The sequence below is a fragment of the Anser brachyrhynchus genome (assembly GCF_964034855.1).
Source record: "Anser brachyrhynchus genome assembly, chromosome: 17".
NCBI lineage: Eukaryota > Metazoa > Chordata > Aves > Anseriformes > Anatidae > Anser > Anser brachyrhynchus.
Window position 1 is genome coordinate 13,520,233 of NC_137710.1, and position 12,581 is coordinate 13,532,813.

Consider the following 12,581-nt stretch of genomic DNA (forward strand, 5'->3'; position numbering starts at 1 on the left):
GTGCGGATCATCACCTTGAAGACCTTCTTGGCCCAGGTCCTGAAGGACTCCTCCTGGCCGCAGAGCTCATCCCCTTCTCCCATGCGGAGGATGCGCTCCCCGCCCAGCTCCTCCAGGAGGGTGTCCACCGCCCGGGCAAAGGCGCAGAAGTGGGGGTAAGCGCGTGAGCCCAGCCCAAAGACGGAGAACCTGCGGAGGGAGAGGCGATACGGCTGCGGCTGCAGGGCCGGAAGGGCCATCAGGGTCTCCCTGGGTTGCCTCCCTCCCCGTCCCGTTTACCTGACATTAGCCAGGGGCCCCGTGCTTTCGAAGTTGTCCCTGGAGTCAGGGCCGTCGCTCGAGGATTTCCGTGCGTCCGAGTAGGAGGAGACGCTGTTGAAACGGACCTTGTAGCTCCTGCAAACACAGCATCAGGTATTACAGTGGGGACCCATCAGGCTGAGTGCTCAGAGGGGACCAGAGGTCAGAGGAGACCAAACCAGAGCAGGCTCAAGCTCAGGGCTCAATATTTCATGGGCAGATAGCATGACCAGGAGCTGGAGCAGAGAAATGCTGCATCCCCCCAGCTGGACCTGGCCTGGTGCGTGTGGTCCTGTGGTCACCTCCCGGCGGGTTGACCCAACTGTTGGTCCCCACGTTGTCACCAGCTGCGCGGAGCCGACAGGGGTTTGGGCTTTACCTGTCCTTCCCTGGCTGTGCACAAGGTCGGGCACGCGTCTGAACAGATATTGTGAAGTTTCTTTTTTTTCAATTTGTAGGAAGTGAAAAAAGGGAGTGAGAGAAGAGGGGACGAGGAGGGGGAAGGGGAGCGGAGAAAAAAAAAAATCTGACAACAGCAGAAGTATTTCTGAATTGAACCATCTTCAGAAATTGCTCTACACAAGGGTTTCTAAATATACTGCCCGAGCAGCGAAGCAGTAGTGTGTGGATGAGTCACAGCAGCCCTCTGGCACCCGACACCACACGGAGGAGACAGCCCCTGAAGGAAACAACGCCGGGGTCGTAGAGCCCAGCGCTCCAGCCCTGCCCCACAGCCTCCTCCTGCCTGCCCAGACCTCTTCTGCCCTGCTCCCTGGGTCTCCTCTCTGCTCCCCTGCCTCTCTGCAGCTGGATGGAGCCACTTCTTTCTCCCCTGAGCCGTGCCCTCCCCTGGGGTTGCGTGGGGAAGGCAGGACAGCACGGCCTGCGTGGTCAGACGGGCATGAAGCCCAAATTCCCCACTTGGGTGCTGGGACTGAGCTGCTCCTTCCAGCCCCTTCCTACAGACACCAGGCTGCCGCTGCCTCTTGTCCCCAGACAGTCTCCTCCAGGCTGCCTTTTCTCATTGCAAACGTTTTTTTTTTTTTTTCTTTTTTTTTTCGTGCTTAATGTCAGCATCTCTTGCTGCCATCCAGAGCCACGACCTCTTGGCCTGTCCCGGGGGGGCCATTGGGAGTAATTTATTCCCTCCTTCTCTGCAGTCACCTTCTTCCGTATGTGAAATCTGCTACCACGCTGCATTTCTCTCTTCTCCAGAGAAAATAGCTCTCACCCTTTAATCTGTCCTCATAGGTCACCGTTTGCAGTGCTCCCACCACTTCTGCTGTCAGGTAACCAAGCCACGGGCTGCTCTGTCTCTCAGAAACTCCTGCCAGTCCCTTAAATTACATTTAGAGGTGACTGGGACGGCTGAGACCAAGCTCAGGAGCTTTTGTCCTCCCCAGATCCGCCTGGCTTGCTGCGGGTGGCACCTCCACACCCAACCCGGCGTTGCACCAACCCAGCCCCAAAGGGTGAAGAACCACAGACAAAATGCATCTTCTCCATCCGGACACCTCCAGGGCATCCCGTTTTGTCAGCCGCCCCCACTAAGGGGTGAGGCTATTAGAAAAATAGTGGGGTTTTGGCTCCCGAGCCCTGTGGGGTCACTCAGTGAGGATGTCACTCCAGGGCTGCAGCATTGCTAGTGGAGGGGTGGCACAAATTGGTGGGCAGGGGTGGAAGCATCACTGTGCCCTACGGTGCTCAGCGCTGCTCTCCAGCCCCACCAGCACTGCTCTGCGGTGCTCAAGCAGAAAGTCAGGGCTTTGGTGCCCATTTAAATCCCACTTTATCACCAACTGGGGCTAATTCTACCTTAATTAAGAAGCAACGTTCTGCCAGTCGTGAACGTCGCTGTGGTAACTCAGGAGAGGCTCCACCGCAGAGCAGTGTCCCGGTTAAGCAAAATATATTGTGGCTTAGTGGCTGAAGTAAGGGGAGGCTGCAGGAGACTGACACCTTGCCAGCCGCCCTCACTTCCCAGCCTCTGGGACAGGCACTGAGATGCTAGAGGCTCATCTTCCACCAGCGAAGGATTTCCTAAAACCCCAATTACAAGCCTGAGTCCACAGGTATGCCTGACTCGGTGCTCTTGTCCTCCCTGGGACCTTCACCTGCTCCGTCCCCTGTTCTCCAGGCAGGTCCCATCCCTTGGACCTTTGCAAACTTGCAGCTGGGATTTCTCACCCCCTTCCAAGAGGAGGCAGACAGAGAAGCAGGCTGTCCTGGCTGCGGGGCTGGCAGCTGGCAGGGGTTCGGAGTGGGAAGGGAGGGGTTTTGGGGTGCTCTTACTTCCTCTCCTCCAGGTTGGAGTTGGGGTTCTTCATCTCCATAAGCGCACAGCCAAATTTCTACAAAAGAGAAGAAGAAACAAACAAAAAAAAGGCCGTCAGCTTTGCTAGTCCCCCTGCAGGAAGTGAAGCAGCGACCCGGGCTGGGGCTCTGTCCATGGTCTGCCTGCAGTGCTGCTGCACGGGGAGGCTTTAACACGGCATTAGTTGCGTGTCTCCCCAGGGATTGCATAGATATCCCCACTCCAGATCAGTCTGGAGGCAGAGACAGGTGGAACACCAGCTATCACGCAGCACCCAGACCTTTTTGGGGCCATCTGAAGTCAGGACAATGTTTCTCCACCCAGCCCCAGCCCCATCTCCTCTGCCGTGCCCCTGCTGCAGCCCCCAGCCCCCGTGCTCTGTCCTACCTCCCCGTTCTCAGGTGGGTCTCCGTTGCCAAAGGTGCTGGTGACCACCAGGACCATGGTTTCATGCTCCAGGTGCACAATGTCGTACTCATCCATGGACATCACCTGGGAGCAACAGAGGTGTTAACAAGAGGCCCTGGGCGGGGAGATCCCCCACCAGGGACTTCCTCAGGCCACCTGGACACACACATCATCTTTCAGGGGCCAGGGGCTAGCAGATACCTTGGCATCGAAAGCGTGCTTGAAGATTTCACACAGGGTTTTTGCGTAGACCTGTGACTTCCCTGTTTCTGTGGCGTACAGGATGGTGGCTTTGACCCTCTTGGCCATGGCCTGTCCCATCAGCTTGGCTGAGAACTTCACAGCTCTACGGAGCAAGAATAAATCCTGGTAAGAGAGCCTGCTTCCTTGTTGGCACCTCTAGCCCAGGCTATTCACACCATTTTATTTAGTATTAAGTGAACAGCCTGCCCTAAAAAACGCAGCAACACTTTCGTTGCTGTTAGGTGCCAAACAGAGGCTACGGGAGAGCCTTGAAGGCTGGACGGGGGGCTTGAGCAGATTTGGAGTGTCAGGAGGGGGATGCAAAATGAGCTGGGTGGGGTTGTTCTGCAGGGACAGGGCAGCAGCAGAAGAATCAGGGGCAGCAGTGAATGAAGCAGCGAGCAGATAACCTCGAAAGGAAAAGCTGGAGAGCAGCCAGTGCCCAAGCTAGGGGAGGAGCAGTGGCTTCTCCGTCTCTTCGTGGCTTTAAACTGCCTTTCTGCAGGAGGTGTCCAGCCGAGCAGGAGCCCCCAGACCCTGCACATCACACACAAAGCCCCGAGAGGCTGAGAAGGTCAGGCGAGGCTGTCTGCAGTCCCTTTGATTTGCACCCTGCCGATGCTATGAACTTCACCCAGAGGAGCAGCCCTCCTGAGGCTGGGAGGCCGTACATCTATCTGAGCCTTTGTAGGGCTGCGTCTGTGGCTGGAGTCGTGACTGCTCCGCATTTCCCCACTGGCACCACTCCAACAGCAGGGCAGAGGGGCTTTGAGAGGCCACCGGCACCGCTGATCCTGCCCGAGGAGATGCAGCACCTGAAATATTGCCTCCTCGCTACACTGGCACTGCTGGCTGGGTCGGCAGCAGAGTGATGGTGGGCAAAGGAGGGTGTCATGGGCCAGTTTTGGGGTGCGTGGCGGGGCACCAAGGCCAGCGTGGCAAATGGGTTGTTGTAGGGCCACTCGTCATCACAGAATTTGGATGGCAGGGATAGTTTTCCCAATATCTTGCAGAATATCTTAGTTTTTTTCTAAACAGACCATCAAGTTGGTCTGTGGGGCCACCACAAAGGCAGGTTTGGATTTGGCTGGGTGCGCTGTAACAGGGAAGGGGCTGTTTTGGGGGGGCTGCTCCCCCTCCACGCTGCTATTCCCTCACTCCTCGGTGTAGTTCTGCACACTAAAGCCACTTCGCTTTCCCACCACAGCAGTGTCCCCAGGGCTTACCCCGGCCGCCGGGGCATGGTGGGGAGGGACTGCAGATTTGAGTGCTGCAATGTGGCCAGCCTGCCCTGTCTGAACAGGCATTAAAATCTCACTGCAGCCGGTGTCAAGTGCCATGCTCAGGGCTGCTGGGCTCGGGCCGCCACTTGTTCAGCTGATTAGCTCAGATCCAGGACTGGTGGTGAATTGCAAAAATATTTCTTTCCCCCCACATCAGGAACAATAGAGATTTTTTTTTTAAATTACCTGCCATGCTCACATTTTTATAAAATCATTTATCAGCTGCACACACACAAATAAAGCTTTGCTTCTCCTAACTCAATGGCTCAATTAATCTTCCTGCGCTCTCCTCCAGCCCCGGGCTGCAGCGCAGACCCAGGCACCGGTGTCAGCCTCAGGAGTATATTCATCAGCTGCTGATCATGGTTATGGATGCGCCACGGAAAAAAAAAAAAAACTTACAGAAGGTGACAGCTGAAGAGTGGGAACAAGCTGATAGTAGAGACACGGGAAACTGAAGCGTGGGGAGATGCTGTGAGCAGCACAAGGCCACCTGGCAGCCTGGCCATAGATACCGGGGCAGACCCAGCCCTCTCCAGCCTTGGTCCAGGCTCTGCTTCCTCGGAGCCCACTGCTACAACCCAAAACCCCTACTCCAACTCAGACCCCCTGCTGATGACCCCTGGGGGTGGCATTTGGGCCAGGATCAGCCAAAGCATCCAAACAACCCTTCATTTCTGCATCCCTGCTGACTCACTGCTTTGGCAGGGCAGGGGGACTCGTGTGGCCCATTGCCAGGGGTCAACCGGCCGTGAAGAGCAAATCTCAGCTTGGCCCCGGTCCCTCTGCTACCTGCAGGAAGATTCCTCAGTCCTACCACCCCCTCCTTGCAGTGAGACATCCAGAGGCTTAGATGTGCACTGGAGACAAGTAGCTAAAGAGTCAGTGGGAGAAACGGGGACACGAGTTCCATCCCACTCCTGCCTGCCTGGCCCTGAACCAGGAGGAGCGATCTCTGCCCCAGGAGGCTGTGAAAGCAGAGACAGGTAATAAAACCCCAAGACAAGAGAAAGCCATTCCTGAGCACTTAAGTATGTGAGTGAGTGAACCAGCCTGGGAGGGGAGACGACATGCAACACCCGGTATTCTCATGGCCACACAAATCTGAAGGTCTAACGGGATGTTCCAAGGGCTGCTGGTTTCTCCAGACATCCCTCTTGGCAGCTAAAGCCTTCAGCAGCCTGGGACCCAGGCTCACGACCCATCGGTTTGCACGCACCCAAACCCAGGAGCAGCCCAACGCATTGTAGGGCTTTTCGGAGCCCACCAGTACTTACTTTGCTAACTTCTTAAAGCCAATGGCCCTCTTCTTGGTGGGCGTCCCGTTGACCCCTTTCCAGACGTGGGTGTTCCAGGGGTCCGGCTAGGAGGGAGAAGAGCAGCAGCAGCTGATGGGCAGCGCTCAGGGCTTGGAGAAATGCTGTAACCCCAGCTGAATCCCTCCGGTTGTGAATGGGAGGAATGGCTGGCATCTTCCCAGCCCTTGGTCTCTTGTACAGGTCCCTGGGGACCCATGGGTTTCTCAGGGCACTTGGGCAGAAATTTGTGGTATATAATAAAACCTTTGTGGCTTCCAACAGCATCTGGTCGAACGCCCTCTCACCTCTGAGACGAGCATTAACAGGCCACGAGGAAAAAGAAGGGGAGAGGCGATGCGAGCACATCCTTCCCTCCCAGCCCACAGGTTTCTCTTTCTAAGAGGCCCTCTGGGAAGGGGAGGCAGCTGAAGCAAGAAACAAGAGCACAGAAGCTAATTCAGTGCCCTCGCAGGCGGCTGGCTGTAATCAGGGCCAGGAATCATCGGGGTTCCTGCTGGATTGGTTATAGAAATGAACAGACTGCTCCCGTTTTGTGATTGTTCCTTAAGGGCTCTTGACTAAAGGTCACATTGTGTGAAAACCACCGGAGCAGGGGCGGTTGGCTAATGAGGGTGTGTTTGCTCAGGGCCCTTTTCCCCGTGGTCTGAAGTGTTAAATACTCCAGCACCAGCATCTCAGCCTGCTGGGCAGGAACTCCCCATCAAAATCGTTGGATCCCCAGGACTGGCAAGAGCCAGCCAGGCAAATCTGTAAGCTGGGGAGAGGAGGGACGTGGTGGCTAGCAGGGCATTTCCCCATCTACAAAGCAAAGAGCAGAATTAGGCCCTTCCTGAGGGATGAGCTTTGCTTAGTCCTGTTTGACCCAAGGGTTGGGGCCCATATTTCCAAGGAGGGGCAAAAAGTCTTTGCCCTGGGAAAAAAGTGGAATATTGAGGGGGTCCTTATGCCGTGCTAGAGGAGACCCATCAATCAGACTCATTCACAGACTTAACTGCCTCGAGGGGCAGCTTGTTGAAGGCGTTGGGTGGAGGGATGGGCGCAGACGGTACCTGGTACTCGAAGGAGGGGGTGAGGCGGTAGTTGAGCATCTCCTGATGGAAAACTGGGGTGATGCTGCCCGACATTGGTGGGACGATCCACACCCAGTCGGCAGGGCAGCCCCCGCGGCACCGGTACTCGTTCTCCATGTGCTTGATGAAGGACTCGGTGGCCGAGTGGTGATCCACGATGGTCACCTTGTCGCTCTGTCGGAGGGAGAAGCAAGCCAACAGCTGCAGGTTAACACTCTCCAGGAGGTGAAAGCCAAACTGGCGGGGAGGACTCGGGCCAGGGAGCAGAGCTTGAGATGAAAATGCTCATCAAGTGCTCCACGCAATGGACATAAATGTTACCAGTGACCACTGGCCACAAGTCCAGGGCTGAAGGATGCCCGGTTTTGCTTCCCAATGATCACCTCCTTCCAAGGGCTCCCTCCCACGGCCCTACAGGACGGTCCCTTTGGAGGTGACACAGGGTGTCTCTAACCCTGGCCTTCCCAAGTAGCACAGTCATCAAGCAGTGACTGCAGGGCTGATAGGCTGCCCTTGTCCTTCCTGGGGGGGGGCATGCGAGGGGATGGGTGTTCCTCCTGTTATTTGGCACGGGCTGAGCAAGGGCCAAGAGGGCACGGATGAGATGGATCATTCCCCTGGTCAGTCCCCTGGGGAGATATTTCAGCGCCTGTAGGACTGAGGTATTAGTGTTGATCCCATTCCGGGAAGGACTCCCACTCCCCGAAGCTGGATTTCCAAGGACTCCTTTTGCTACTCAGCCTTTAAGTGCAAGTGTGGGGAGAACCTAGGCCGATTTGTGCCTCACAGGTGGGACAGAAGGGCTGGATCCTGCCCCCCAGGCACTCCCGCTGGCCCAGCAGAGCTCAGACACTGGTAGTGCCGTCTTTCCAACATCCAGGGCAGAGACATCATTAAATCTCCCTGCAGGCTCCTGGAACAGCTCAGAAGGAGGAAGGCACAGCACAATTTCAGCTGAGTGCAGCAGCAGCTGCCGTCGTCCTTGTGCAGAAGTCTCCGCCACTGTCCCACCCGGTCCCTGTGACCCAGACCCTGCAGCTCACCTACCTGGAAGCTGTACAGCACGGCGATGTTGATCTCCACCAGGGCTTGGTCCTTCCACAGCGAGGAGGTTTTCCTCATATCCAGATTCATTTTCTTGGCCACTTGCTGCAACAAAACGAGGTATGGGTAAAGACTTTTGTTGGCCAAGAACCAAGAATTGAAGATCTCTGCTTGGGGAGAGGGACCCAAAGGAGGGACCCAGGCTGGCACAAGGCACATGTAGGGCAGGGCAGCTGACATTTTGCCTTCCTCTGCAAATATGGGGCCCTGCCTTTTCCTCTCCATGGTGGGAGGACAGCCAGTCTGGCCTCCTCCCTGCGCCTCCTCCCCTGGGCACAGGAAGGTGACTCAGGGCTGCTGAAAAGGGCCACTGAAAGGAGACTGGTGGGTCCCTGGGATGGCAGGAGATGGTGGTGATCCCGGCAGGAACGGAGCCCATGGCAGACCCCTGCTGCTCCCACACTGTTCTTTCTCAGCCTGTTTTTTCTACCTGGAGTCCTTCCCCCCTCACTATTACAGACTTAATAGCAACACAAAGACACACGCTCTCACCCCTCTGGTTTGCAGGCGAGCTCTCAAACATCTGGGGCAGGATGAAGCCCCTCCAGAATGCAGCGTGCTCCTTGGGAGGGTGAAGGAACCACCCCAATGGATGTGAGCCCTCGACCTCCTGCACCCGCAGCTCCCCTCGTAGTGCTGCTTTCCCAACGCTTTGAGAAGTCTCAGGGGTGCTAAATAGGCACCACGCTGGCTTGTTAGCTACCTGCTGGCCCCTTAGCACCCAAAAAACCCTTGCCAGCCCACCACACCCTTGGCTGTGTGGCTCCAGGACAACGTAGCTGCTATCTGTAAGGGAGACCTGGGCGTCCCACACTCCCCCCATCGCTGTCCTCAAGTCCTGCCCTGCTCCCCAGCACCTTCACTCACTGCCCGCCTCGAGGATGGGGATTTACCTCCAGAATGTTGTAGCGAGAGTTGTCACAGTAGTCCCGGACCCCGATCTCTGTGCCCATGTACCAGCCGCTGAAGGGGCAGGCAGAGAACTCCAAGCCACCGATCTCGAGGAGCATGTTGGACACAGCTGGCAAACCGTACCACTTCAGGCCCAGCTCCTTAAACCATTCGAACCTGCCAGGATACAACTGGGTCAGCCAATCTGCCAGCCCCCCCCAGACCACCTACAGGGCAGGTAACTTTGCTGCTGGCCACCAGGACAAAGGACATGCAAGAAGATTTCCTGAAGACATTATCTCATTTGGGATCTGCTTATGGGGAGAGGGTGCTGCATAGGAATGTTACAGAGAAAAGTCCTGGGAGATTTCAAGCAAAGGGAAACCAGCCCAGGGACAAGAACACAAGTTGATTTCCATCCCAGGGGAAGGAAGATCTGGAAGTGGGAGGGTAAAGCACCCAAGCCATGATAGGGAAGTCTAGGCAGAGATGGTTTAAGGTGAACCCAGAGGAGCTGAGCCCCACCGATCCCCTCTGACTTACTTGGGATGCCGGATGGGCACTTCCAGCACGAGCTCAGGGGGGATTTCAAAGAGCTCGGGATCGTTGCCGTTGGCTTGGAGGAGCAGGGGCAGGATGTCAAAGCGCCCATGCGGTGCCTTCCACCCTTGCTGGATGCAGATCTACAGCCAAAACAACAGCGGTGTTAGAGGTCCCTGAGGGCCACCTGCCCTTTGGGTGCTGAGACGGGACTTGTGGTGCTGAGCAGTGTCTCCTAACAACATCCCTGCTCAGCTCTTTGGTCCAGGAGCTCATCTCCGTCCAAACGAGCTATGGACGTGGGCTTGCCTGTCATGGCCAACCCATGCATGGGAAGTTTTATTCCCAGGAAAACACCTAGGAGTGGGACAAATCCAGTGGGCAGGATGCACACCCCCCCTGAGCCAGCACCCCGGGGTGCTCAGAGCCACCCAGCCCCACGGCCGGTACCTCTGTCAGCTCCACGTTGGCGGGGTCTCCAAGGACGGAGCCATCGGGCTGCTTGTAGCCGGCGTAGCGGATGAGCTGGGCGTTCCAGATACGGAAGTCGTGCTTGCTGTCCGTCCGCTGCGGGAAGATGGTGATGGCAGATCTGCAAGGACGGGGCAGCACTGTGAGCACCCGGGCTGTGACAGCACGGGGAGGGACAAGGAAGTGTTGTGGGGGAAATGTGCAGCCCCTGCCTGCTGCCACCCTGAGCCCCTGACCGTCTGCTTGTGGCCTGGACAAGCCCCTGACATTTATTGTCTTTTCTTCACTGGGAGAAGTCTTGGCCAGGTGCATGCCGGCTCTTTTTTGGAAAGAGCTGGGGAGTTTGCAGCAGTTCAGCTCCAGGCAGAAGCTGGCAACGTAGGGTTTCAGAGAGAGAAAGGGAGCTGCCTGTGCTCTGTTTTTTAAGTAGGATGCAGGAAGGGTGAAATAATTGGAATATCTGCTCTTTGGGGTCCCACAGAGAGCAAGAACAGATATACTTGGACCAGCAGGACACCTTCCCCTGACATCAGATCCCTCTCATTCTCCCCAGGACAGGGGCTGCTACAGTGACCCTGCTGGAGGAGACAACGCCAGCAGGACCCAGAGTTGGGCTAACACATCCATGGCGCTTCGGGCAGAAACCCTGGGGGCTCCCCAGTGGCTCACCTGAGGTTCCCTTTGTTGGTGGCGTATTTGATGTGGTTGCAGATGTAATTGAACATCCCGTGGGCTGTGGTGCAGTCTCGGGCATCAAACACCTGGAACAGTGAAAGGGATGGTGGTGATACTACAGGATTTGTGCTCCAGCTCCTAGGGCAGAGCCTGGCAGCAGGAACACAGCGCAGGGAAAGCCCTCGAGGTCACCTTGATCTGTTAGGGACCTAGAGCTCCATAATTATGTGTTCCCTGCCTTTACAACATCTGGACATCTAATCCAGCTGCTCCTACTGCTTTGGAGAGGGGATTGGTCTCCTGCCCAGGCAAAAACTTCCCCAGCCAAGTGCTAACAACTGGATGCTGTTTCTGGCTCCTCCACCAGCAGTTTTGGTTCCTGTTCTTTCTTGCAGACTCAAGGCTGAAATGGGAGAGGTGTGAGCCAGGTCTGAGGGACACTGAGAGGGTGTGGAAACCAGGAAAGAGGCTCAGCGGGAGGCTTGAAGCCAGCTTCTTGCAGAAATGGCTCCCCCAAGGCTCAGATGTGCCAAAAGAAGAGCTGAAGGCTGAGCTGGGAGTGAAGGAGGCCCAGCCTCCTGGCCCTGCATGGTGCCCATGCCCACTGTGAAGCATCCCAAAGAACTGCTCAGCAGCACCTGAGTTGTGTTCTGGGTTACAAAGGGACACATCATCCCCATACCATGGGATTCCACTACAGATGCCTAATTCAGATCCTATCCACAGGCTTCCAGCTAGTCAAAAGTGCACCAGATCAAATTATCTCCTGCCATAGCATCTCCGTACCAAAGCTGAGCGTGTACTGCTGCTGTTCTCCAGGCAGAACTGCAGCTTTGGAAGCAGTATGTGAGATAGTGGAGCAGCGTCTGGTTTGGGAAGATGTTCCCTAGGGCAGCAGCTTTCAGCTGGCCCCATTTCAGACACAGACACCTCAGTACACCTTTCCCTACAGATGTTTTTCCGTCCCCTGCTGCCTTCCCAAAGCTGTTGAGGCGAGCGTGGCTGCCGTGTGCACCCCTATGCCATGCTCCCTCGGGTGTTTGAAAAGCAAGGCTTGCCTTTCCAAAACCCCAGCGCATCCTTTGGCAGCTCTGCTGCTCACCTGCAGCTTGGACCACTGAATCCTGCCCACGCAGCGGGCTGCGTTTCGCCAGGCGTGCTTTGCTCCGTAGATCAACTCCGTGTCCCGCAGCTGGTAGGTGTCGGTGGCTTCAATCTCCTTGGTCACTTCCTCCAGCCTTTCCATATGGGCCTTGGAGCCGGACCTGTGTGGGTGGGGAGCAGGGTAGATGGCATTCACCAACTCGGGTGGAGGACAGGAAACCCTGAAGAAGCAGCCTGACTTTCTGTGACCTTCTCTGGCTGTTCTTACCTCTTTATGGAGGAGTAGTACTGGTCAATGAAGTCCTTAGCCAAGAGGAGCACCTCCTCTTTCGTCCTGGTATCTTCTGACTTGCGGACATGCTGGCTAGGGGTCATTACTGAGCCCATGCAGATCTGCTCAGTGCACGCGGTGGCCTGGTGGGACAGAAGGAGACAAGCATGGCTTGGCTGTGTGAGCAGGGCTGGGGAAAGTCAGCGATTAGCTGCTCAGGAGTTGGTGACATCTTTGACAAACAGGGATATTTCCAGCCCTGTTCATTTTCACACCTCTCAGTACTGTCGTGCAAGACAGCTCGAGTGTGTGCAGTCACCTCCTGCCCCACCTGATGCAGATGATTGAGACTCATTAAATTCTCATCCCAGCTCGACATAAAGCCCTATGCCTTTCCTTGCTCCTCCCAGGGGGACTCCCCTCTCACCCAGCTTATTGCACCAGAGGTTTGAAATTCAGACACCGCAGGAGACAAGAAGGCTGGCCTGAACTCATCCAGAAGCATTTCTAGCCAAAAACATCTTGGAAACACCGTGATCGGCTCAGTTACACTCAGACAGCTTTCAGGCAGTCCTACCAACCCCACTC

At 56.1% G+C, this 12,581-nt stretch overlaps 1 protein-coding gene across 8 annotated transcripts in view; it reads right to left on the minus strand.

Annotated features, from left to right (window-relative positions):
• Nucleotides 1-12,581, minus strand: part of NOS1 (nitric oxide synthase 1) — a gene marked incomplete at its 3' end in the record, with an annotated part of 68,509 nt that overhangs the window by 15,119 nt on the left and 40,809 nt on the right. For all 8 annotated transcript variants that reach the window (XM_080559584.1, XM_080559585.1, XM_080559583.1 and 5 more), the window contains exons 5-18: nucleotides 11,991-12,136; nucleotides 11,721-11,883; nucleotides 10,613-10,704; nucleotides 9,923-10,064; nucleotides 9,476-9,615; nucleotides 8,935-9,109; nucleotides 7,985-8,086; nucleotides 6,917-7,111; nucleotides 5,826-5,911; nucleotides 3,224-3,368; nucleotides 3,002-3,106; nucleotides 2,593-2,651; nucleotides 280-396; nucleotides 15-189 (exon numbers count right to left, since the gene is read on the minus strand). In XM_080559584.1, coding sequence (XP_080415710.1) covers nucleotides 15-189; nucleotides 280-396; nucleotides 2,593-2,651; nucleotides 3,002-3,106; nucleotides 3,224-3,368; nucleotides 5,826-5,911; nucleotides 6,917-7,111; nucleotides 7,985-8,086; nucleotides 8,935-9,109; nucleotides 9,476-9,615; nucleotides 9,923-10,064; nucleotides 10,613-10,704; nucleotides 11,721-11,883; nucleotides 11,991-12,136 — 1,842 coding nt within the window. The remainder of the gene's footprint in view (nucleotides 1-14; nucleotides 190-279; nucleotides 397-2,592; nucleotides 2,652-3,001; nucleotides 3,107-3,223; nucleotides 3,369-5,825; nucleotides 5,912-6,916; nucleotides 7,112-7,984; nucleotides 8,087-8,934; nucleotides 9,110-9,475; nucleotides 9,616-9,922; nucleotides 10,065-10,612; nucleotides 10,705-11,720; nucleotides 11,884-11,990; nucleotides 12,137-12,581) is intronic.